General features: G+C 52.5%; 2 protein-coding genes across 2 annotated transcripts; both read right to left on the bottom strand.

Annotated features, from left to right (window-relative positions):
- Positions 1–14,760: 14,760 nt before the first annotated feature.
- On the bottom strand, positions 14,761–17,761 carry FEV (FEV transcription factor, ETS family member). The gene is made up of 3 exons (XM_087424533.1): positions 17,710–17,761; positions 16,902–16,976; positions 14,761–15,344 (listed from the first exon to the last, which is right to left on the bottom strand). Exons 1-3 carry the CDS (start codon positions 17,759–17,761, stop codon positions 14,761–14,763), a joined length of 711 nt encoding a protein of 236 aa, XP_087280659.1.
- Positions 17,762–22,464: 4,703 nt separating this feature from the next.
- Positions 22,465–25,440, bottom strand: CRYBA2 (crystallin beta A2). Its single transcript, XM_014785524.2, has 4 exons — positions 25,280–25,440; positions 24,355–24,496; positions 23,099–23,241; positions 22,465–22,612 (listed from the first exon to the last, which is right to left on the bottom strand). Exons 1-4 carry the CDS (start codon positions 25,438–25,440, stop codon positions 22,465–22,467), a joined length of 594 nt encoding a protein of 197 aa, XP_014641010.1.
- Positions 25,441–25,691: the final 251 nt, after the last annotated feature.

Here is a 25,691-nt window from a genome sequence, read left to right as displayed (position 1 = left end):
CCCAACCAGGGCAGCCTTTGGAGGTCCATCCCCGCTTGAGAGTCGGACCTGGCCCTTTATCCCCAGGGATGTTGGGAAACAGGCACCTTGGGAGACGGGTGCTATTCTTTGGGGTTGAAAGAAGAGAAATAAGCTATTTGGCCTGAGATCCCTGTTTGGTTTCTATTGCCTTTTTAGCCACATAGCTAAGCGCCCTGTTCACTGTTTCACTGGCCCAAGGAAGCGTGGCTCCAGGAGAGCACTGGCGTCTCTGACCCTTGTCGCTGCCGAGACCTCAAGGATCCGGAGAGCGAACCAGGCGAGGCCGGCAAAGACAAGGTCCCGGATCGCTGTCCCTGGTGCTGAAGGGCGCGCTCGGGCAGGGTGGGGGCTTGTAGGGGCAGGAGGAGTTCCGGGCTCCTCCACAACTAGGTCTTCTGGATTACTTGAGAGAAGGGTGTGATCTATTCTGGTGGCGAGTTACAGGAGTCTGGCCCGAGAACCCAAGAATGCCGGCTTCCACTTGCCCTCCGAGGAGGACAGACCCCGACTCTCCCGCGACCTCGGCCCGGCGCCCTTGCACTCGGCCTGGAGCCGGAAATCCCCAGTCCAGATTTGTGAATCGAGTTCCCAGCGGGCAGGGAGGGAGGGCTGGCGGAAGGGAAGGCGGGAGCAGCCGCCCATTGGCTGGAATTTGGCGCAGTCAGCGCGGTGCCGTCATCTGTCTTGGTTTAGGAGGAGGGAGGGAGGAGCACTCGGGTCACCCCCCGGCTGTCGCTATAGTAACCAGACTGGGTGGGCGGGGCCACCTCACCACCCTCCCACCTCTAGCCGGGGGAAACAATCCTGGTCCGCCTTATTTGGAACTAGTTAACAGGACTACCTGATTGGAATTTCTGCGTTAGAAGAGCCTAAAAGGGGTGAGAAAGAGACCAGAGATCCTACAGAGACCCCCAAACATCCTGCCCTTGGAGGGCCTCTAGATACTGCCTCTGAACCCACAGACATAACACCCTCCCTTAGACTACACAGAACCTGCAGACTACACACACACACACACACACACACACACACACACACACGCCTCCAGGAACTTGTGGTCTGGCACTAGGGGACCTAGAATGAGAAAAAAGCCTAAGTGTGTGGTGTCAAATTAAATTTTACTTTCCTTGCCATGCCCCAAGACATGAGACACTGCCAAATCCGATTAGAGGGTGAGGGACTTGAGGAGGATCAGCATGAATACGTGAAGAATTAGCCTCTGGGTCAAATGTGGTCAGACTCAAACTTGTCTTCTCTGGGAGGAGAAAGGCTCAGATTAGTCTTCTGAGAAGCCAAGGCGAGAAGGGAGTAAGTGCAGAAACAGAATCAAGTGCCTTCTCTTTACTGCTCAGAAATGAACCTCAGGAAAGTGAGTCCAGGCTGAGTAGGGAGGTGATGAAGAGAGCTCAGAGCTCAAGAGAGGGCCCAGCAGGGGTGAGAGGTGGACTGAGCAAAGAGCAGAGATGGTGGATAGGAGACAGAAACCCAGCAGGAGTCATGACTCAGCACTTCCCCTTGCAAAGGGCTGGGGTGACTTTCCCAGCATAGGGGCAGCAGAGAAGGAAGGGAAGCAGGAAAGCAAGTGGGCAGATAAGTGGTGATCTGACCATTTGCGTGATATATGCTGATACCTGCATTGATGTACAACCAAAGGCACACAATTTAACCCAGAAGCAGGTGCATATGCATTTATACTTATGAATGTTCATTCAGTCATAACATTTACACATCTCCACTCCCCTCTTTCCTGTCCTCCTTCCTGGAGCAGAGGACATTCTGTCCTGAGAGCTATGCTTGCCTGTCCCTGGAATACCTTGGTACTTAATGGGAAAGGAGAAAAGCAAAAAACCACAGACATGTAGGGGGCGGGGGGGGGGGGTTGTCATGGTAACTGCTTTGCCTGCCAGGCAGGGTGCCCAGCAACCAGAGCATCTGGCGGTATCCAAGGGGACATCCTGTGGCCTCTACCCACCGGAACTCTGCCTCAGGCGCCCAGATGGGCATCTCTGGAAGATTTCTACAACAGAGGCTGCCAAAGCAGCCCCTCCAAAGGGACTGCTGGCAGCCAGTGTGGGGGCCTGACCTTGTTCCTGTGCCCCACTTTAGGTGGTACTTCTGACCCCTTTATACATCATAAACAACATTCGCTATGAGTGGCCTCAGAACAGCAGAGGTTAACACTCTAAAGACCTTTCTTTAAGACCATCACCTTCCCTCTCAGCACCTTGCCACAGACCCTACAAGAAGGTCATCTAGACCCACACAGGCTAGGTATGTAAATGAGGGGTAGAAAAATAGTTTTAGTTCAGTGTGATGAAAGATTGGGTACAAGATAGATAAACTGCAGGGCACAGTTTCAGGATTCCAGTTCCTTTGACCTGAGTTGAATTCATTGGTGAGGTTTTTAGAGGCTGTCTCTCTGTTGCACTGGCAGGCTCACTGGCTGACTTTTCACTCCAACTCCACCATCTTTGTTTTCTCAGTCGTCAGGTTTAACCTCTTAGTTTCTGGCTTAAAATTCCCCCAATTCAGTTTGGGCTTTCATGTTTTCTTCTTCTTCTTTTTTTTTTTTTCCTGGATTCTTCCCACTGTTTCTTTAGCAATTAGCTGCTCCCAAGTTCTCTTTCTACTTGGAGATAGTACCCACAATAGTTACTCCCTCTTTTAAGAATTTTCCCTCTATTTCTTTACAACTTTTGGTCCTAGTCTCCTGTTATTGATTTAGCTTCAAGCCCATAAATCATAAAATTCGTCTCCATGTGTGCATTTTTATATGACAGCCTAAAAGGAAGGAGGGATGATGATAAGCAATATAAACAGGGAAATCGGTACTTCTTTACAACCTTTCTACATTTTATTCCCTTTAAAAAATAATTTACATATTATCCCAGAAAAACACAGAATATCAAGAAAAGCCTAAGAAAAAAGAATAATGATGGAGGGCTTGCCCTACCAGATATTAATGTGTATTATACAGCAAAGGTAGCTAACGTATATGGCACTGATACAAGAATAGACACATCAATAGAACAGAACAGAAAATCAAAAGCTGAACTCCAACGTATGTGGGAATTTACTATATGATGAAGGCACCATTTCAAATCCATTGGGAAAAAATGGGTTAGTCAGTAAATGGTTTGATACAACTGGGTAGTCATTAATATGAAGAAAAAAGGTCAATCCTTCCTCATTCTGTACCCCAAACTAAATTCTAAATTGATAAAAAAAAAAAAAAGCTAGCAAAGCCTTAGAAGAGGGGACAATTTGAAAGTATCTACTAAAAATTTAAATGCACATACCTTTCTACTCAGGAATTCCAATTTCTAGTGTTGACCCTAGAGAAATACTTGAACATGTGCACAAAGAGACAGGACAAAATTTATTTTATTTTATTATTGTTTGGAGAGAGGTAAATTGGAATCAACCTAAATATCCACCGGTAGATTAGGGGTTAAATAAACTTTGACACATCCAAATTACTGAATACTATAACATTCAGTTAAAAATAATGGATTGGACTGTATGTACTGACATAAAGTATCTTCAAAACATGTAGTACCATTAAAAGTTGTATGATGATACATACAGCACCAAATCATTTATGCAAAAGCAAAACAAACTAAACAATAATTTGTATGTGTGTGTATGTGCTGTGTATGGATTACAGAAGCTTGAGATAGATACACATCACTCTTAATAAGTGACTTCTGGGAAGGAACTGGAGTTGACGTTGTCTAGGAGACTTTCACCTTATCTGTGGAGTTTAATTTTTTACAATAAAAATGTATTAGTGTATTGTTTGCATAATTAGGAAAAAGTAATTAATATATGACAATATTCAAATATTAAATAAAAATAATTGAAGAAAATATGGATTACTTATTATTATTGTTATTATTGCATCTTGGGTTGGGTGGAGAACATCTTTTTAGAGGTAGAGAGACCTTAAAGGAAAAGATTGATTCATCTGAACACTTTTAAACTTTTGAATATTAGAGAAATAAAAAGAACAACCACAAACAAGATTGAAAAACAAGCGACAAACTGAGAGAACATATTTGCAACACAATATTTTTTAATGGAAAAATAGCTAAAACTGTGAAGAGGTAATTCACAAAAAAATGTGAATAACCAGCAAACGCATAACGAGATACTTAACTTCACTATTGACCAAAGAAATTCAAGTCAAAACAGTAATGGTATATTGCATCTCTTATACTGAAAAAGATTATAAAAATAGAAAATTCCAACCATGGTAAAAACATGGGGGAGATGTGTACTTTCTCGCACTGTTTGTAGGCATACATGTTACTTAGTCTTTTTGGAGACCTGCTTGGCTATGGATCAAAATGTGAAAGGCAGCATGCCCTTTGACCCAGCTACCACATTTCCAGAAATTTGCCCTAAGGAGATAAGTGGGAAAAGACCTGACACAAGGATGCTTATCACAACATTGTTTATAATAATAAAAAATTAGGTACAACCTGAATGAACATCAGTAGGAGATTAGGTAAATTGTGATAAATCAATATTCTTTAGGATATTGTGGTCCATGAAAAAATGCTGCCTTGATCTATATTTATTGATATGAAAAACAACAAAGTGAAAATGGTAGGTTAAAAACAATATGATATGGTCTCATTTGTGTAGGAGGAAGAGAGACGGAGAGTTCTTTAAATAGCTGTTCTTTTCTTGTCATTCAGATCTCAACTTAATAGCCAGCTCTTCCTGATGAATTCATCTCAGCCTGCCCCACGGTCACTCTCCATGACATACCCCTGATTTATTTTTTTCATAGCATTTGTTCTCACTTGCTAATTTTTTTGTTATTTATTTTGTATTCTTTCCATAAAAGGTCTATCTTGTTTACCGCTGGATTCGCCGCACCTAGCATAGTGATGGGTACATGGTAGGCAGTCAATAGATACATATTGAATGAGTGTGTGTGTGTGTGTGTGTGTGTGTGCAGCAGTAGGCACTTTTAGGATGGTTACCAACATGTTAAAGGTTGCTCTCTCTAAGTGGTGGGATTTTAAATGATCAGTTTTACTCTCTTTTTAGTACTTTTCTGAGTTTTCTATTTGGTTACAATGAGTTATATTATTACTACCTAAAAAAGAAGAAAATCATAAAGAAAAAAAAAGAGAGAGACAGACAGAAAGAGAGAATAAAACAAAGGAAGGAAGGAAGGAAGAGGAAAAAAGCAAGGCTGGACAGTGTCTGGAAGAGGAGAAACACATCTAGAGCCCTGCCCCCTCCTCTCTCACACATCTCCAAAGTCTCTTCACTCCCTTCCCCCTCCTCCAGCTGTTTCCAAATCCCTGGGGTTTAAGAATGTCACTTGCTGGACAAGGGAAGTTAGACACCTATCTAGCCCAGCAAGCATGTGTGTGTACACACACAGCATATGTACGGTGCGTGCACACACACAAAGCATGGACATGCACATGTACACACTCTTACAAGGATCCATCCAAGACCATTTAAAGAACACTTCTCTATCTTTTCATAACCGCCATAGAAGACCCATTGTCCCTTATTTAAATAATAAAGCTAGGGGAAATTTTTCTCTTCACATTAACTTATTCATATCCTTTCTTTAAACAATGAGAACTACCACAATGCCTGGCACGTAATAGTCTCAATAAATGTGAAACGGATAAATGAACTAAAATAGTGACAGTTTCCATGTTTGTCTTGGTTACCAATAAGTATGCAACTAAATACACATCTTTAGGACACAACTGTGGTAACTAACTCCTCCTAGATGTCTAATATTTCTCTTCTCTTTCCAAATGTTCTTGTTTTATGCTGGGTTTGAAAGTTAGGTTTTGTTTTGTTTTTGATTTTATCCCGATATGTTTATAGTGTCTTTATTTCATTCTTTAACCTATTTTGGAATTTATTTTTGTATGTGGTGAGAAGTAGAGATACAACAATTTTCCCCAAATGCATAGCAAGTTGTGCCAATCTTTGAACAGTCTTCCTTTTCTGCAAAGAATAGCATCTTTATCTTTTATGAAATTCCCACTTACACATGGGTCTATTTCAAGGCTCTACTCAGTTCCATTGGTCTACTTCATGATTGCTGTGCCAAACCACACCTTTAATAACTATAGCTTTGCACTATGCTCATTGTTGTTTTGCTGGAATTGTCTTGACTATTGTTTCTTTTTTTTTTTTTTGGTCAGGAAGATTAGCCCTGAGCTAACATCTGTCACCAATCCTCCTCTTTTTTTTTTTTTTTGCTGAGGAAGATTGGCCCTGGACTAACATCCATGCCCATCTTCCTCCACTTTATATGGGACGCCGCCACAGCATGGCCTGGCAAGCGGCGCGTTGGTGCGTGCCTGGGATCCGAACCTGGGCCACCAGCAGTGGAGCACGCGCACTTAACCACTAGGCCACGGGGCTGGCCCCAGGATTGTATGACTTTTATAGATCAATTTAGAGGATTCGACATTTTGCAATATTGAGTCATTCACCCAGAAACATGCTAAGTGTTCCATTTATTCAGGTCTTCTTTTATGTTCCTTATTAAAAATTTATAGTTTTCTTCATTTAGATGTTTCCTATGTTTTTCATTAGGTTTTTCTGGGAACATATTTTTATTGCTGTTGTAAATCTGTTATTCCCAAGTCTTTTCCTTATTTTTACAGAGTTATAGGGGAACCATAAGTTTTTGTACGTTAATCTTTTATCTTACTGGGTATATTAATTTCATGAGTTTTCATTGTTTTCTAGTTGAATCTCTTGGATTTTCTAGGTAGGCAGTAATATTGTCTGCCATTTTATATTTTAATGGGATTTTAATATCTTCCTTTGCAATATTTCCATATAGCTTATATCTTTTCTTGTCTTATTGCTTTGACTAGGAATTCCAGTAGAATGTTCAGTGGTAGCAATGATGACAAGGTTAGAAGGGGTATAAAAGGCATCTTTGCCTTGTCCTTGGCTTATAGGAATGCTTCTCATATTTCACCAACTCATTTTCTGTCTTTTAAAACTGAATATTCTGTTTTGTGTATATTGTGTATAGTAAGTCATCTCAAATCATTTTTTAGAAGTTGATAAAACTTTGCAAATAATTATTTCAATTGCCTCTTCGGTATGAGCAGAAGTGTGTGCCTCTTCTCTTCTGAGCCACGTGGGCCTACACGGTCCTGGGCATACGCAATTTGGCGATAGAGGACAGAGTGGCTGAAAGTCCCCCTGGGACTCCTCTCTCCCCTCCTGACATTTGAAGGCAGTGTGATGTGACGTATGGAACAAAAGACTAGGAGTCAGAGGTTTGAGTTTCTACTCTGCCTCTTACCAGCTGTTGATCTAAGACGATTATCCAGCCTCTCTGAATTTCAGTTTTCTCATCTATCAGATGGAACAAGGATCTCAGATTTGTTGTATCTATCAAATGGCTATGATAGGCATGACAATATTACTATTCTTGGGGTAACAACCATTGCTATGGTAGTCAGCACTGTTAATAAATGTTGACAGAGGGATTAAGGGACCGAGATAGAGTCCAGAATGGGGCCCTGGGCTGCTCTGACCAGCTCTTCTGGCCCCTGTGGCAGTGGGGAGCTCTGGAGGCCTGGGCCTCCCCTGAGCTGTCTGTGACCTGGGTGATGTGTGTTTACTCCTTGCTGCCAGGCCTTGGCCCCGGTGGGACTCCTATGCCTCTCTCTGGAACGCCAGCCAGGGGACTTGCTTCAGCTGCTGGTGTGTAAATACGTGTGCCAGCCTGGCCCCCACAGCAGCATTCCTGAGTCTAGGCCTTTGGGCCAGCAGCCAGGCCCCTTTTGGAACTCCCCACTTCAGGGATCCCCCTGCCCCAGGCTGGTTGGGGCCAGCAGGGAAGAACAGCTGAACCCTGCCTCCACAACTCACCTGCTTTGTGACTAGGGTTGGGGAGAGGTGCATCTTGGGACACTAGGCATGGTGAACCCTCAAACTGTGAGGACACGGAATAGCGTGCACACGTGTGTGTGCCAATGCCTATACTAACATCCATGCTGCAACATGTAGGGAAAATAAGCTGAGATTTATGAGAAATCTGGGCCCTGCTATTTCCTCACTATGGACCTTAAGACTTTTTCCCCTCCTCTGTTATATAGGACTTAAAGAGGCTGTTGTAAGTACCAGGTGAAGCCATGTCTGTGGATGTGCTTTGTAAGCTGTGAAGCACAGTACACACGTAAGGTGGGGCTGAGTCTGACCCTTAAGTACGTGGTCACAGATGTGGCCATTGCACAGATGTGTGCGCAGGATGGACCCTAGAACTTGTCTGCCTGCCTCTGTGTGTCAAAGGCAGAAAACCAAGGGGACCGAGTTGGGGATTTGGGAAGATGATCGTATGAACGGAGGGTGAGGCCCAGAGGTTACCATCAGAGCTGGGAACCCTTCCCCACTGTTCCCATTCATCTCCGCATCGAGTGTCACCCCAGATCTCTCCATGCTGCAGGATAAAACAGGACAGTGCTGCCTGAAGCCTCCCTGACAACTTCCTGCTGTGTTGCTAAGCAACTTGGCCTCTTCTCCCAGAAAAAGGAACACCATGCTCGGGGACTGGCCTTCCAGCCTCTTTTAGCTACTTCCTGCTCTCCAAGCTCATGGAAAACTCAAGGAAGGAGCTTTTCTGACTCATGGAAGGAGGACTGGGGTGCATAGTTGGAGGAGTAGACTGGTAGGAGATAGTTTGAGCTTCCAGGGCTGCTCAGTGCTGGGAGGATGACAGTTATGGAGTAGCCCTCTCTGCTGGATTCTGTAGAGACATGCTCTGCCCTTGTGCAAACCAATGTGGTGGATAAAATCAGCGTCTCCATTTTACAGATGAGACCACTGAGGCTCAGAGAGAGTAAGTAGCCTTCTCAGTCCCACAGGGAGTAGGCAGAAGTTGGGTTTGAACCCATGTCTATCTGGGCTCCTTCTACCCCTTCATAACATTTAAGATAAATGCAAAGGTCACAGTTGGCCACGAGACTTGCAAAATGCGTTTCTCACTCTGTCGTTTGTCTGGAACCCATGGCGAGTGCTGGAATTGGGAACCTGTCTGGGGTTCAGGCTGGGGTTTGGGCATATAATCCTGCCACTTTGTCAGCCTCTCAGAATCTGCTCATTCCTCCATGGGAGATGATTAAGGAATAAAGAGTGGGGAAGGGAGTGAATGCTGGGCTGCCAGGGTTTGACTTACATCTCTATCATTTAGCAGCACTGGGACCCCAAGCAAGTTATTTAACATTTTGTGCCTCAGTTTTCCTCATCTATAGAATGGGAATCCTACTGGAACCAACTCCAGAGGGTTGTAAGGATTAAATGAATGTAAATCTCTCTAAATAGTGCCTGGCACATTAGTGTTCACTAAGTTTTGGCGCTTATTATTACTACTTCTAGGAGGCTTTAGCGTCTAAAGTTCTTTCACGTCCTTGGTCGTTAAGAGAACTCACTGCTTCTCAAGTCAGACTGGGCTCATACTCTGCTCTGCCCTTTCTCACCATGCGACTTTAGACTTAACCCCTCTATGCCTCAGTTTTCTCATCTATAAAATGAGGAAAATCATAATGTTCACTTCAGAGGCTTGTTGTAAAGGTGAAGTATGCTTTGGGTATTAGTTATGGTAATGTTAGTTGCTGTAACAGGAAAACCTTCACATTTCCCGTAATAGTCCAATACACAATGATGGGCGACTTCTCTCCGTATGTTATTTTAGGGACCGGGATCCTTCAAGATTGTAGCTTGGCCATCTCTTAGGAACCAGTCCTCCTCTGAATCGAGGTAGCAAAAAGGCAATGAAGAGCATGAAGAGGGCACATCTGCTTCTAAATGCTTTGGCCTTGAAGCAACACATGTTATCATTTCCATTCACATTCTATTGGCCAAAACAAGTCACACGGCTCCCACCAACATGTGAAGAGGGCTGGAAAATTAGACCCTGGCTGGACAATCACTCCCAGTGGCAGCTCTACTATACGAAATGAGGAGAGAGCTACTGTGTCCACCACCTTGAGAGAAATAATATTAGGATGTTATTTGAGTATTTTTAACTGTGAGAAGCATGTTTCAGGGAGAAATCCCACTGACGAAACTGAGGTAGGAACTGTCACCAAAGTCCAGGTACAGTCAGACCCCCAGCGCCACCCAGAGTACAGTGATCCCCTCCAAGCTTGTAGGCACACCATTAGGACAGCGAAGGATTGCAAGACAGTGGAGCAACAAAACAGCCCGATTTGTTCTTTATCAGATGGGGCCCTAATTTAGGACACTCGTAAGACAAGCCGTCGCTTTGTCCATTATAACCAACTGTCTTCTGCTATGATTAGACAACTAGACAGTGTGCACCTGCCATGGGCGAGCAGCAGGTCCCACCACGTGAGGAAGAGGCTCTCCAGGAAGGGCCAGCGGGAGGATATCTGGTGTCATGGTGGGACTTGGGATTTGGGGTCACAGGCTGGGCCAGTCCCTCAACTTCTCCAAGCCTCAGTTTCCTCATCTAAAAACAGAGGTAGTCCATCCCTGGCAAGGCTGTGGCCAGCTCAGAGGAGATACCACATATAAAGCATTAGCATTGGGCAGAGTCTGGCACGGAGTCAGGTTCAAGGAACAGTAGTGCACATTCTTATCATCAGCAGATCTACTTGATACGAATTATAAACAGGTTGAGGAACAAGCTGAAGTTAAGTGCATTTTAAAGACATATTGAAAGAAAGATAAAGCCAGCAAAGCAGGAGGCTCTGAGAAAAGTGCATCACACCAGCCCATTTCGATGTCTGTCTATGGTCCCACGAGCTCACGTATGAGACAGTGCTCTGCAAGCATCGGGGCCCAAGGTGGCATCATTGCTCTGTGACGGTGCATGTCTCAGGTAGCGTGGACCCGGCTGTCCCCACGCCGCATGCTAGTCGGGCTTCTGATTCCGTCTGCAAGTGAGGGCAGGTGGACTTGGTCATGTGTAGCACACGTTATTGGAGACGTGGTCTGTGTAATCCTGGCAAGTGGGTGATCCTACAAACATGGTGACCAAGGGCCACTCGGGACTATGGGGACACCACTCAGAACAGTGGGAAAAGGCTGGGAGAGGCGCCAGGAGACACAGGTCCTCGAACAAGCCCTGAGACTTTACACAAGTCTCTGAACATCTTGGCCTTGGTTTACTTATCCTCCAAGTGGATAAAGCAATCCTGCCCTGTCTTCCCCCCTGAACTTGAAGGGGGTCAATAAGACAATGGATGTGAAAGCATTTTGTAAACTCTGTAATGCAAGCATACGGAGGGGCGGAGGAGTGAGCCGTATTCTCACCAGTGACGTGAATGAGGATAGAGAAGAGGGAATGCAGGAGGCGCTGGACCCTGGATTGGGAGAGGGAAGCAATGGCGGGATTGGTACCTTGGAGGGCCAAGGACCAAGGGGTTAAGGGTCAATGAGGGCGGGCCTGGATCATTAGGAAGCTGAGTGTGGTAAGAGTGTTGCTTCTTCAGGGCTTGGGTGGAGTAGAGTCATCTAATGGAATCCCAGAGGGGAGACATGGTTATCTGAAGGTCACGTAGCTAGTCAGTTGCCGAGCTGGGCCCAGAACTCTGGTTTTCTGATTCCCAGTCCTGTATTTAGCTTCTGTGTTCAGGAGAGAACAGAGGGGTAGGGTGAGTTTTAAGCATGTGACTTCATAGGAAAGAAGACCACTTCATCTAGCACCACCTCTCCCAGCTGCCCAATGATGCCTGAAATCCCTCTTTTACTAACTGCCTCGCAGGACTTCAAGAGTCTCAAGGTTGGAGAGGTCACCTAGTCCACATCCCCTTGCAACCTCCCAAGGAAGGTCTGCTGACCACTCCGGTGACAGAGCACTCCTCATCTGACATGTGCGCACGACAGAAGGTTCTTCATCAGATCGGTTGACACGTCTCTCTTACGGTAGCTTCCTACCACTGTCTTAGTACTGCCCTTGCTCACATGCAGCCAGGTCCCCTGCCACAGGACAGCTCTTGGAATAACTGAGGACGGCTCTCGTGCCCCTTTCCTCGGTCTGATTTCCAGACTACATCTCCCATTGTTTTTGGCTCTCCAGTGTTCTCCTTCGCTTCCTGGGTCCACTGCTCTGTATGTTCTCCATCTGGTCTTCTGGAAGACCGTGTACAATGTGCTGGGGCATCATCATTAGAGCAAGGGGGTCATCTCCATCCTAGGTGCCTTAACTCCATCAACACATCCTGAGATCACAATGACTTTTCTGCGTTTCACCCTACAGGTTCCCATTTAATGTTGTATTGACTCAGACACCACTAATTTCCACACAGGCCCTACTGAGCCCCACCCTGGCCATGCCTCACACTCTGGCCTCCTGTTATTGCATTTAAAGATCTAATGGCAGGGCCTCACACTCCTTGCCTGGAAATTTTATCTTTTTACATTTAGCCCACAATTCTTAGCAGCCCGGATATTTCTGGAACCTGGTTCTGTCTCCCCAATGCATTCCTTCTCCCTCCCAGCTTCCTGCCCCCTGCAAAGAGGCCCTTTGCCTCTCCCTCCAAGTCACTGAGGGCCTCGCCAGGCCGGATTCCTCCCTGGCTCATCTGCTCCGTGGCATACATGAGCCCCCCTCCCACCCCACGTCCAGAGGGCATAATGATGTGCTACATGCTTGTGCCAGAATGTTAGGTGATTAAAGCAGGGTACCATTAAATTCTAAAAGGCATAGAGAAAAGGAAGGAGATTATAACAGAGTTACGAATAGCAGCCTCTGTTGATGGGGTTATAGGTGAGTTTTTTCCGTGCTTCATTACACACTTCATCTAACTAATATTTAATGGAAACCTTATGTGCGTATTTTCCAAATTTTCTATACTGAGTATGCATTATCTGGTAAACCAGAAAAAATAAAGTGACAATAAAATGAACAGGAATAAAGACTCTTTCCCTGGGTAGACCTCGATGATGTCATCAGCACTCCTTGGGAAGGGACATTCAGGCCCTCTCCGCACTTAATGGTCCTGCCTTCCACCTGCATTTCCCCTTCCTGCTCACAGGGCACAGGGAAATCTCCTCAGCTGCTTGTGAGGCCCAGGCATCCTCCCACCAACCAGCGAGGAAGCTTTGGTGCAGGGAGAGCTGTGACCCTGGGAGAGAAACACCAGGACCACCGTCAGGGCGAGCAAGGGGCTCGCCGAGCTGTGCAGCTATCACCTCAGGCACCTTTCCCCGGGTGCTTTCCGGCTAAGGGAACGCGTTCAAGTCAGTTTTCCTGCCCAACAGATTTTGTAAAAGGCGCGGAGAGAGCATAAGGGCCGTGGTCCCTAGGGGCGCAGTATTCAGAAGGGCCTCCAGGTGGTGAAGAAAAGGGCCCAGCCAGGAGAATGACCCACTTTCCGGACTTCCAGAAGGATGCAGGGCCGGGGTTCCTCCTTTCGCCCACTTCTATGAAGGCAAAAGGAGGCCTGGAAGCGTCGGCGTCCTGCGGGCCTGGGTCTGGTGAGACACCAGAGGTTCCACCGCGCAAAGCCTTCCCGGGCTTAGCTGCCAAACCTGGCCCTGGCTTACCCTCCTCTGACCAGCAGGGGGCGCGCGCCACCCGCGAGAAGGAAGGTGCTGCCGCAAGCGACGGCTGGGAGTGGCGGGCGCGGAAGGGGGTTCCCTCCTTCGGAAAATGAGGAGGCAGATCCAGAGAAAAGACAGCGACGGAGATACGGGGGAAAGGGGGCGGTTTGTGAGAGAGAAAGTCTGAGTGAGGGAAGGATGGAGAGGGGAGGGGAGGTGGGGAAGGGGATGAAAGGGGTGACAGGAAATGTTGAGATGGTGTGAAGAGCAGAGAAGGTGGGGTGGAGGTTGGGAGGAGGTGGGGGGCGGATGGAAGGATGATGAGATGGGGGAAGGTGAGGTGCGGGCGCGGGAAGATGGAAATTGGGGTGAGGTGGGGTGAGGGGCCGGTGGAAGGCAAGGTGAGGCGGGCTGGGGTCGACTGAGCCCACCCATCAGGGCTCCTCGCTCCCCTCCAGTAGCACCCAAGCCCACTCTGCCCTCATCCTCTCCAGCTCTTCCTGGGCAAGCCTTTCTGCTCAGGCCTGAGCTGGGCACCTCACTTCTTTCCCGCTTGAAAAAAAGGTTCTGGGGCAGCAAAGAAGAGAAAGAGGAGGCAGCCTGGAGCTCCGGAGCTTTAATGGGTCTGGAAGGGAATAGGAACACATCGGGCCGTCCTGCGAGAGGGCGGGGGCGGGAAGAAGGGGGCCGGAAGGTACCTAGGCGTGTCTTGGGGGGCAATGGCCCTTAACCAAGCCCGCTGAGGTGCCGGGGAGAAGAAGGTGAACTGTGCGGGCCTCCACCATACTGGAATGGGGCAGATCCGCGGGGGAGAGAAAAGATGAGAAAAGATTTGGAATTCAAAAGACAGGGGTCAAATGGAAGGGGCTTCCAGGAGCCAGGCCGAAGTACATGTGGAGAGGAGAAAAAGACAGGGCAGGTCCCCGAACCCTCTTCAGGGATCTGGGGCCTAGAAGAAGACAGAAGTTAAAGAATGGGGTGGGGGGAGGCCACAGTCACTCTCCCCCGGGGCTTACAGGGTGAGGCGGGGGAAATCCAGTGTTAAGGAAGATTGAAGAGGCTTCAGGTCCCTTCCCCGGGGCTGGGCGCGGCGGGTGGAGTAAAATCTGAGGTCAAAGGAACAGTGAGGGAGGCTCCGGGCGCCCTCCCGGGGCGGGGATGGGATTGGGCGAGGCTCTGGCGTCTGGGAGAGGCTGGGGCCCCCGGCCGCCCCGTCTAGTGGTAATGGCCCCCCAAGTGCGAGGCGGCGGCCACGGCGCCGAAGGGCCCGGGCGGGGGCTGCAAGGCCGGGCTGGGGTAGAGCGCAGCGGTGGCGGCGGCGGTGGCGGCGGGGCCGGGGCCCGGCCAGTAGGAGAAGCCGGCGGGCGCGACGCCGGCCGAGGCGGCCATGAGGTTGAGTTTGGAGAGGCCAGGGAAGGGCAGCGGGGCGAGGCCGGCCGGCAGCTTGTAGAGCGCGCCGTCCTGGGCGGCGGCGGCGGCGGCGGCGGCGGCGGCGGCGTGCGCGTGCGCGGGGGGCGGCTGGCAGGCCTGCGCCAGGCCCTGGAAGTCGAAGCGGTAGGCGTAGCGCTTGCCGTGCACCTTGCTCATGATGTTCTTGTCGTAGTAGTAGCGCAGCGCGCGGCTCAGCTTGTCGTAGTTCATGTTGGGCTTGCTCTTGCGCTCGCCCCAGCGCCGCGCCACCTCGTCGGGGTCCGTGAGCTTGAACTCGCCGTGGCCGCCCTCCCACGCGATGCAGCCGGCGTTCGCGCGGTCCGCCAGCAGCTCCAGCAGGAACTGCCACAGCTGGATCTGCCCGCTGCCTGTGGGGAGGGAGGCGGTCAGCCGCAGGTGGGATCAGGGAGGACAAGGCCCAGGCCCCAAAGGCATACAGTTGGACAGGCCCACCTGAGGTGGAGCAGAAGTGGTGGCTGGCATCTTGGCTGCACCACTGACAGATAGGAATGGGGACGGTGCCCCCCTATGTGTAAGAGGGCAGCCTCTGAAGGCTCCCCACCTCCACCACTGTCTGGTGCGCAGTGCGCTGCACTGGGGCTACTTATATTCGTTCTATTTTTTCGAAACAGGCGGGATTCCCAGCCCACGAAGGTGTCGTACTTCCCTGGGGCGATGTAGAGCTCTCAGGAGAGGAGATGAGACTGGGAAGCTGCTGTGATGGCTCCCTGTCTCCTCCCATGTTTGGCCATGCCCCGTCTGGCTTTCGGGGTTGCTGGAAGTGGCAAGGAGGTTTTCCCAGATATGCCGGCAGTGAGAGAGCGGGATGCCCCAGAACTCTCACTTCCCTGTCTTGGAGCCTCAGTCAGCCAAGCGGAGAAAAAAATCTTGATACAGTTACCGCCCCTCCCCCCCACACACTCTTTTATAATAAAATGGATTTTCCTCGAAGTTGTCTGATCATTGCTTCAAATCCAGCCTGGTGAACCTCTCTTCCTTTTTCAACAACTCGCTCAGAACCCAGACGCTGCCCTCCATCATAATGTCAACCCCAATCTCTCCACGCCGGCCCAGCAGGGAGCTGCCTGGCTCCAGGTCGGGAGCGCTGAGTCTTAGAGTCAGAAGCAAGGGAAGGTTTGGGTAAAAATATGAGGCTTGCACTGATTGGGAGAGACGTCAGAGGCTTAGAGACCCATTCCTGTTTGGCGTCGTGCTCCCTTTTGGATAAGCAGTTGACGACCTTGTTTTTATGGTTGCTGTAACTTGGTGACATCTAGGTACCGACTGGGTCAGGGGCTGTGAGGAGGTTTTGCCTGAAAGGCCAGCCAGGCTCCGCCACCAACAAGGCAAAGCCGAGGGTAATTTAGTGACCCTCCGAGCAACAGCGGCGAACCTGGGAATCAACTGCAATGGACCAGCGGACTTGGCCCACAGAGCCCTGCGGGACGGGGCCAGTGAGGCAGGTAGGCGCTGGCCCCGGTGCTAGTGGTGACACGGCTTGGAGTGGCCAGGGAGTAATTATCCGGGCCCCCTTGTCTGGCATTGGCGCGGCCTTGCGCTCTTGCTGCCAGCAGAGAAAGGAAGCCTAGCGCCTCAGCCCCACAGCGGGGAAACCATTCGCAGCTGAAAAGGGCGAGGGGCCAGGATCCTCGGCGACTGCCCTGTCCTGCAAGTGCAGCCCCGGGACTCAAAAGATGCAGGAGCCCAAGGCTGAGTGAATGTCCCTCCCCGCCACCCCACGTCCACCCTCACCCCCACCCCAGTCTCCCAACAATAATGCCAGACCCTCCATTTCCCAGAGCCCGGCGTGCACATGGCTTCTACCCTCTGTCCGGGTGGTGGTGGCCGCCGTCATTCTGGGGTGGATGTCTCGGCCCCCCTTCCACTGTCCTCGCCCCCCGCCCCTAGTCCGCCGGCCAGCTCACCTTTCTGTACCGCGGGGCTCAGCGGCCCCCACCCCGGGCTCTTCCCTTCCTTGAAGAGACCGTCTCCGACGGGATCTGTGACAGCAGGAGAAAACAGTCAGACGGACCCGGGCGGAGGTTGTGGGCTTGACCGAAATGGCCCCCGGCCAAGGCTCTAGACCGGTGCCTTGGTCTCCGAGCGCCAGGCTGGGAGCCCGAGCCGCCCAGCTCCTCCTCCCGGAGCCCGGCCCGGGCGCGCGCCGCGCAGAGCCCCTCCATAACGCCCAAGTCAGGAAACGCGTCCAGGAAAAAGGAAATCCGCTTTCCGAACGGGCCGGCGGGAGCCTTATAAAGCCGAGCGGGTATTGCGCCAGCCAAGCGGGAGCGCGCGGAGCCCATCGAGAGGAGAGGACAGGAGGGCGCCTGGAGGGCTGGGCCGGTGGGAACACTCGGAACACGGAGGTGAGGAGCCACCAGGGCGCAGGGGCGACGCCCGGCGGACCACGGCCTCCCAACACTTCACGCGCACTGAATCCCACGCCACGCAGAAGACCCTTGCTCCCCCTACCAGGCTCTTTTAGCCCCACAGCCGGCGCCCTCGGCCTCCCAATCTGCTCACTTCGAGTCCTCTAGACCCCACACTAAAACCCCGAAGCTCTCCATCTGCCTCTAAGGTCCCTTAATGCCCTAAATTGTTCAGTCCTCCCAGCAATTCGAGTCTCTGGACCTCACCTCTTTCCCTTGGACCCCAGCATCCCCTTACCATGCCCGACCCCAGACTTCCCTCCCCGGGTCCTGGTGCCTCCAGCCCCCGGCTGGTCCCTGGTACCTGGCAGGTACATGTTGATCAGCAGGGGCTGGGAGGCGCCGCTCTGTCTCATCGCCGCCAGGGACTGGGCGGTGGGAGGTGGGGGGGTGCGGATGAGGGGGGGGACGCGTCAGGCTTTGCGCTCCAGGGCACCGATCCCCGCCCCAGGCGACTGCGGGTGACAGGGAGAAGACGGCGCCGGGCCGGTAGGGCCTGGCAGGAGGGGGCAGCCCGGGTGTGGCGGGGGATGGAGGGGGTCCTGAAGCGATGCTCCCAGCTGCGGTGCTGCTTGGCACCCTCCGGCCCCCAGCGCGGGCAGGGGCCGCAATTTCCGTTTTAATTAAAGCGCTGCCGCCTCGGCCCCCCGGACCCCGCCTCCGCCCCTCTTATCGCCCCATCGCAATAAAGTCTCCGACTAGCAGCGCCGCAGCCAAGCGCACCCGGCAGCCCCCCGCGCCCCGCAGCCCGGGAGACGCGCGGGGGATGGGCTTGGGCCTCGCGCTCTGATACCGGTCGGGAGCGTGTTTCTTTTCCGCCTTCCTGACTCTCAGCAAACAGCGACCGGGCGGGGTACCCGGCCCCACCTCAGACCCCAGGGGCCACAGCCCCCTCCTTCCCGCCCATTCCCACCTCCCTCACCGCTCCACTCTCCTCCCCCTTCTCCCCCCACCTCCACCCGGGTTCCCGTCTCCAGGCTGCGTTATCTGCATCTTCACTTTTAAATTTCCGCTTCCCTCCCTCTCGCCTGTCTCTGTGCTCCGGCCAGGCAGCCGTCGCTCCCTTTATCTCCGCACCCCCCTCACCTTCTCCCTCCTCCTCCTCTCCCACTCTTTGCTCTTCCCTGGAGACCCGATCTCCTTCCCCGTCTCCCTCTTGCTATCCCCTGTTTCCTGCTTTTCCAGGGCTCCCAGGCCTCTGCTGGGCATCTCCCCACAACTTCTAGTGGGTCGCACCTCCTTTCCTTTCTAGGTCTCTCCTTCTTCTGTTCAGTTTCATTCCCATCTCCCCGTCTGTCTCCTCTCTCCCTATCTGTTCTTAGCTCCTTCTCTTCCTTTCATCTTCCTTTGTCCCCCACTAATTTGTGGCATATGGTAGGCTCAAGATCCTGCTTCCAACCGCCCCCCCCCCGCCCCGCCCAACTATTGCTCTCCCATCCTTCCCTATCTTCTGTCATCCCAGCCTACCCTACCTACCTTCACAACTCCTCCCATCCTGGGTAGCCCTGAACCAGATTGCGATGGGCACCTTGCTCCAGCTGGAGTAGAGGAGTTAAAACAGGGTTGTGTACTGTCCAAGGCCCCCAACCCAGGGGGAGTGGAGGCTGAAATCCACTCTGAGAAAGTGGCAAAGACACTGACTGTTTTATTAGCAAAGCTGATGTGGTTCCCATGTGGCCTGGAGTCTCTGGGTACCTGTAGGGCTTCCTGGGTCTGAGAGGCTGGCTAAGGAGGGATGCTAGCTGAAGTTGAGGCTCTGGCCCCAGAGCCCACCTGCAACCCTGCAGCACCAGGGGACTACTGTCAGAATTGGTCATCTCAAGGCTTTTCTGTCCCACTGTTTGAGCCCAGGAGGTGAGGAGGCCTGGGACTCCAGGCACATGGATTGGAGTGGGCAGGTGTCCTGTAGGATCCCTGGTCCTGGGAGGCCTGACTGAGGATGGCTGGAAAGTCCAACTGTGGGGCTTCTGCAGGGCCTCTGTTCCTTTCTCACTTGCTGTAACTGCTGGAGTGTTCGTCCCTGCTGGTGGAGGTTGCACAGGCCTGAAGGAGCCAAGGAGGAGTGTGGGAGGCAGGGTCTGAGGGGAATTAGGGCATCCCGGGACCCTAGAGGATCCTAAAGGGACAGCGATGCATGCAGGCTTCAAGGTGTGGACGTGGAATCTGGTGGGAGCAAAGACGAGAGATTGGGATACTCCCTGGGGACCAAACTCAGGGCTTCCCAGGAGGGGAGGGCCTTCAGGGTGGAGCTGAGGTCCCAATCCCCCTTCTTGTCTCTTCCACAGATAGAAAAGGAGGAGTAGGATGTAAGAGCTGGGAGAGTGGGGAAGCAGCAAGGTGCACCCACTTAATGCTCTCAGCGGAAGGCTGAGGCAGTAGGGAGAGGCGCTCAGAGTGGGGGGTCTAGCCAACATCCCAGCTCTGAACTGGTGAAGGATTAGCAGCTCTGTGCCCCCACCTCCCTGAGGACTCAGGTGCTGAAGGGATGGGTGGGTTCCAGGAGGAGTTTGTACTGGGGGTGAGGGGTGTCCCCCCCACCTGGGTCTTGGCTGTGCCAGAAATGAGATGACCTCCTCCGTGCCCTTTAGCCTTTGGCTGAGCACAGCCAATGGGAGAGTCCCAGGCAGCTTTCCCTCCATCCTCACGCACTGGGGTTCTGCAGACCATCAGCCTCCCCAGAATGGGAAGAGGATGCGAAGGTGAAAACACTCAGGCCCAGCCTGGCCTCTGTGCCCCCACTCCTTAGTTGCCAGTATGGGGAGCAAAATGCAACCCCTGGGTCTGAAAAAACCTAGAAGATTCATGCCGGCAATGGCCGCAGCAAACACGAGCTCCCTCAACTCCTCTGTTGTACAGAGGAGAGTGCCTTGTTCAGGGTCACACTGCCAGCTCCTGAAGTCATCTTGCTGACTTTTCTTGGCAGCCACAGACCCTCCTGGAGGGAGAGCAGCTCAGCCAAACACAGCAGATACCAGATCTGCCTTTGCCCTTTGCCTACCCACCAAAGCAGGCGGTAGGGAGATGGGCTGCTGGACTCTGAGGTTAGTTTGGGTTCTCGGTTCACCTCCGGCACCCCTATTTCCTAGTTGTGTGACTTTAGGGGAAGTTACGTAACCTCTGTACCTTATCTCTTCGTCTATAACATGGGGATTATGGTACCTACCATACAGAATTATGAGGCTTATATGACACGCTGAGTGCTCAGACAAGGCTCTATGCCTTAGCTATTGTTACTATTGTCATCCCCCAGGGGACAGTTAGGAGCTTGTGACCAGGCAGGAACCCCAGGCGCCTCTGGAGCCCACAAAGTTCTGGGGTCTGCTGGAGGCTTTTAGCCACAGCTCGGGTCACTTAAAGCCTGGATTTGGGGTCAGGAGCCTTGTGTTCGAGTCCTGGCTTTGTCACAAATGAAGTGTGTGACCTCATCAAGGCTTCTTCTTCTCAGAGGAGCCCCAGTTTCTTCATTGGCGAAAAGTACGAAGTATGAAGATATTAGGGAGACCAAACGCAACAAGGGCCATGGACTCTCAAACCCATCCAGGTGTAGAACAGAATTCATACCCCACCTAGAGCTCTGTCCCTTGGTCCCCTGACCCAACCCTGGGATCCATGGGGGAGGCAGGGGAAGAAGGGCCCTATGTTGACTGCCCCAGTGCTTTCCCATAACAACACGAGCATCTGCAGGGGTTTCTCATTGAATCCTCGCAGCAATCCTGGGAGACAGACAAGGCAGGGATCAGTAACCCCAGGTTACAGGCAAGGAAATTGAGGTTCAAGGATGCTGTGTGGTTGGGTCCCAGGTGCTCTGACTTCTGGTCCAGGGCTCTTCCCAAGGGACCAGCTGCCTGACTTTGCACAGCCAGGCCTCTAGGGACTGCCCAGGTCCAAGTCTGACTGTTCTCCAACAGAGTCCTGCCCCGCCCCAGGCTGGGACGATGATCTGGGCCACCCCTCCCCATTGATGGGACCACTGGGGGCTTGAAAACATAAGCATCCCTGAGGGACAGGATGAGGGGAGTCCCAAGGGCATTGGAGGCCCTGCCTCTGTGGGAGTGAGGGTATCATTAACTGGGCCAAAGAAAGAACTGGGAAAAAACTACACTGGTACCACAGGCTCTGATAGCTGTTACCATCAGCCCTGCCATGGCTGTGGGCTTCTGCTACCTGCCCCAGAAGCCAGGCTCACTGTGGTCAGTGGCTGAGCAGTAGCCTCTCCAGCTCACCAGTCCTCTGGAGAGTATGGAGGGAGAGGAAGAATGAAGAGGGAGTTGTTTGGAACAGCAGAGAGGAGGGGTGTGAAGATGCTTTGCAAATACTGGAGCTCAAGACCATGTAAGAGATTGTTATAATTCAGACAAAGGGTCTGGGAGCTTGGCTCAGAGAAAGGAAAGGGGCTGGTCTCCCTCCTTAGAAGACCCTGGGAGGCAGAAAGACTTCCCAGTAATTCCTCCTCTCACAGCATTGCTCCTTTCTAAGGCAGAGATTCTATAAAGCTGGGAAAGGGATACAGCTTCCCTGGGCTGGAGAGGGAGCCAGGGGGAAGATAAAGGCTGGAAATGCCCTGGGTGTGGGAGAGGAGCCCAAGAGAGCTCCTGCCTAGAGTTAAGGAGGCTCTATCCTGCTGTGCCTGGCCTGGGGCCGTGTGTGTGTGTGTGTGTGTGTGTGTGTGTGTGTGTGTGTGTAGGTTGCAATTCAGCCATGACCTCTGCTGTGGGGCTGTGTGCACCCCAACCAGAGGATGGCAAAGGTGCCATCTGGGCTAAGCTGATGGGCTTTTACCAAGAAGAGATGTGGGACTGGTTGTATTTAACAGGATCTCCAAGATTCTTACCAGCAGTTTCCTCTCAGCCCCATCAGTCTAGCCACAGACAGCCTAAGCCGGTTTATTCTCCACAGTCAAAGGTCCCAGAGCCTGAGGGGAGGGTCAGGTTGGCAGGGAGGGTCCCTCAGAAGGATGAGGATGGAAATCACAAAGCAAGATACCAAGGAGGCAAGAGAGGCAGGCAGGTTCAGGAGCCTTTATTGAGCATCCTTGGGGGAGGTGCTGTGGCCGTGGAACTTAGTGCTGGACTCTCCGAATGGACTGCAACTGCCCAGTGTGGGCCTGCGTGCCGAATTCACTGTAGGTACGGAACTCCCCGCTGCGCCGGTCCCGCTCCAACACATACTGGTAGCCCCGGTAGCCTGGGTACTGGTAGGCCACCCACCTAGGCCAGTAAGGGCACAGGGGTGGTAAGTAGGCTCTGCCCCACCCCTACCTATGTCCTCCATTAGTAGTCCTCCTTTCTCAGGTCCCACCCCCTCAACAAACCATTGCTTCAGTTTTCCCCACGTGGCTCTCTCCCTGCCCCGCCCACTGCTCCAGGTCTTCCTATCACCTTTCTCACCTTGTCTCCTATTCCCACCTCCATTGCCTCCTCATCCATGTTTTCAATCCCTTCCTCTATCCTCATATTGTTCTGCGGACTCCTATTCTCTTATTACCTGCCTCCCTCTCTCCCTCCCTGTCTTCTTCATCATCTCACTTACCGTTGCCTCCAAGTCTCCCATCACCTCCCCTCCCTCTGTGCCCCAGTCCCCAACATCTCTTTTTAACATGTCTCTTAGTGCCCCATCACTTTTCCCACCCTCCTCCCTGGTCCCCACTGCCTCCCTGCTCTTCTCATCTCCCCTTTCCCAGTCCCAGCACTCACGCTCCAGAGCTGACTTTGATGGAACCCACATCCTTGCTGGCCCAGCCCATGGAGGGCAGGGATGGGTAGTCATCAGTGAGTTCAAACTTGGAACCCTGGAAGTTGTCCCCCTCAAACAGTGTCACATGGCTGTCACTGTGGTTCTGAGGCATGGGGAGGTGGGGGTGGACAGGTCAGGGTCTCCAAAGAAATGTTAATGGATATGTTCTCAGCCTCACTCCCCCCATCCCACTGCCCCACACAAGCTGTGCAGACACTTAGGCTCCACGAGCACTCCCAGAGTTCACTCCTTCAGCTCCATAGCAGTCTGGGAAGCTGGGATGCTCAGAGGTCCCTTCTATGGCTTTGGGTTGGGGGGTGAGAGCAGGGGGGTTCTCAGAGACCCTTCCAGGTCAGGGCTAGAGGGAATCTTGTGACATGGACCTGTTTTGCAGGAAGAAAATCAGAAGTACTGAGAGAAATCTGGTCCATTAACAAAGACAGTTTCCCTAAGGGCCTCATTGATTGCCCACCCCCCTGCCCAGCACCCTGGGCACAGCCTCTCCCAGGGTAGGGCCTAGCTAAGGGGTGCTGGATGGCAGAGTCAGGACAGACAGACCAGGGCATCAGGATTGGTTGAGTCTGGGCTTCCATAGTCCCAGGGCCTTCCCCCTGCAGGGCTCCTGCAGGGAACGGAGAAGTGGGGCTGAGTCAACAGCTGGTCTCTGCCCTCCACTCCCCAGCCCCAGGCCTCCCCAGTACGGTACCTAGGTCAGCACAAATGGGAAGCAAAATCCTCCCCTCCAGTGTATTTGATCCATTACCAACCCTCCCCCCCCCCCACATACACACAGACCCTCTTCTCATCTTCACGTTAACCCTTGTGACCTGGGACAAGTCACTTTGCCCCTCTGAGCCCCATTTCCACACCTGTGTATGGGGCTAACAGCAGCCACCCGACCTCACAGGGCTGTGTGATGACAGAGGTGCTCGCCCACGCATATGGACAACTGGACGTGAGGAACCAATGGTGCTCAGGCCTGGCGTGGTGTCGGCGCTGTCCGTGGTGCTGATCCCCTGCACCTGGCTCACGCCCACATTCCGAACTTTCCGAGACCCCTCTGGTTCTGGGAAGTAACGCCACCACCACCCGTCTGGGAATTAGGTTTACACACCCCTATACAGTGGGTGAACGGCCTTCCCGGGGTGCCATGGTGGGGCCAGGTCCTGGAGCTGGTAGCTAGGAGGCAGAGGAGGAGGGGGAGGACCGTGCTCACCGCGCAGAGCACTGGCCGGAAGGACAGCAGCTGGTCGCTGTGGTGGCCACCGCTGCCGCTCCAGGCGCTCCAGCGAGGATAGTCACCCATCTCCAGAATGAACTGCTGTCCCTGGAAGTCAGGGTACTCGAAGGCCACCCAACTGGGGAAAGACAAGGGGAGGGGAGGCATCTGCCCCAGCCTCACTCCTTCCTCCCTCTCCCCCATGCTTGCTGTGATAGAAAAGACTGAGAAACAGATATTTTTCTCCAACCCCAGGCCCTTCCCCTGACACACCCATCACATGGCAACCAAGCCCCTGTAAAGGCCAAAGACCCTAAACTAGCTGCTATCCAGGGTTTGAGGGCCCCGGGTTTCCAGCTCAAGGCCCCCAGGTTGGACAGAATTTCTCAGGCTATGAAGATCATCCGACTAAACACTCCTACATCAAGGATTTAGGTGCCTGCAAAGGCGGGCGTAGGAGCCTTCTTGCCTGCAGTAGCAACCTGCAGTGGCTCGGAGGCCTCAGCTCTCCCAAGGGCCCCAGGCTCTAGTTGACCAGAATGGGAGAGTGGAAGCGATTTGGCCTCTTTTGTTAAACGAGGCGCAGAGCTATCTAATTTTGCACAGAGAAAAACTTGGGGAGGACATAACTACACTGGGAACCTCTTCAGGGTTCAGGCTGGCCCCACGGAGAACTGGCTAAGGGTCGCCTGTCCCCTTTATCCCTTCAGCTCCCACGAGGATACATTCTTTCCCACGATTCGTCTTGCAGCGGGTGGGGAGTTTGGAAGAGGCCGAGCGATTTCCCACGTTGGTGGGTCTCTCTCAGAGCTTACAGTCTGGGGAACGGAGAACTGGGAGCTGAGGTCCCAGGCTCGGCGCTCGGGCCAGGGGATCCCGGCGCCCTTCAACCCAACCCAGCTGCGCCGGGGCGATCACTCACGCGCCGTTTTCGACCTTGACCGAGCGCACCCTGCGCAGGCCTCCGAGCTCGCCGATGTTCGCGCAGTCACTCAGCAGCTGGCAGCGGCGGCCCTGGAAGTCTTCCTCGTCCCAGAGCGTGAGGCAGGCGGGCGCCGGGCCCGGCGCGGGGGCACTGCTCATGCCGCTGCGGACGACAAGGACAGGACCAAGTGTTCAGCTTCTAGCGAGCCCCCTCCCCGGCCCGCCCAACCTGGGTAAGGGATAAAGGACCCGGGGGCTGGACCCGGGCTGACTTGGACCGGGACTGCAAATGGCTCTCCCTCATCTCGCCCTCCCCCGCCCCGAAGAGACCCCGCCCCAGCACGAGTATTCACCGGGTCGGTGAGCGCACTACAGACGGAAAGTGGAGAGGCTGCGCGCGGGCCAGGCGT

The sequence above is a fragment of the Ceratotherium simum genome, chromosome 37, assembly GCF_057802395.1.
Source record: "Ceratotherium simum simum isolate JZ-2026a chromosome 37, ASM5780239v1, whole genome shotgun sequence".
NCBI classification, from domain to species: Eukaryota; Metazoa; Chordata; class Mammalia; order Perissodactyla; family Rhinocerotidae; genus Ceratotherium; species Ceratotherium simum.
This window is presented reverse-complemented; position numbering and strand designations above follow the sequence as displayed.

Coding starts and splice junctions, on each gene's coding strand:
- FEV (XM_087424533.1), bottom strand. CDS start 17,761: ATGAGACAGAGCGGCGCCTCCCAGCCCCTGCTGATCAACATGTACCTG. Junction 16,977..17,709: donor GATCAACATGTACCTGCCAG/GTACCAGGGACC, acceptor CTGCTGTCACAG/ATCCCGTCGGAGACGGTCTC. Junction 15,345..16,901: donor GAGCCCCGCGGTACAGAAAG/GTGAGCTGGCCG, acceptor CCCTCCCCACAG/GCAGCGGGCAGATCCAGCTG.
- CRYBA2 (XM_014785524.2), bottom strand. CDS start 25,440: ATGAGCAGTGCCCCCGCGCCGGGCCCGGCGCCCGCCTGCCTCACGCTC. Junction 24,497..25,279: donor GTCAAGGTCGAAAACGGCGC/GTGAGTGATCGC, acceptor GTCTTTCCCCAG/TTGGGTGGCCTTCGAGTACC. Junction 22,613..23,098: donor ATCAAAGTCAGCTCTGGAGC/GTGAGTGCTGGG, acceptor TTACTGGCCTAG/GTGGGTGGCCTACCAGTACC.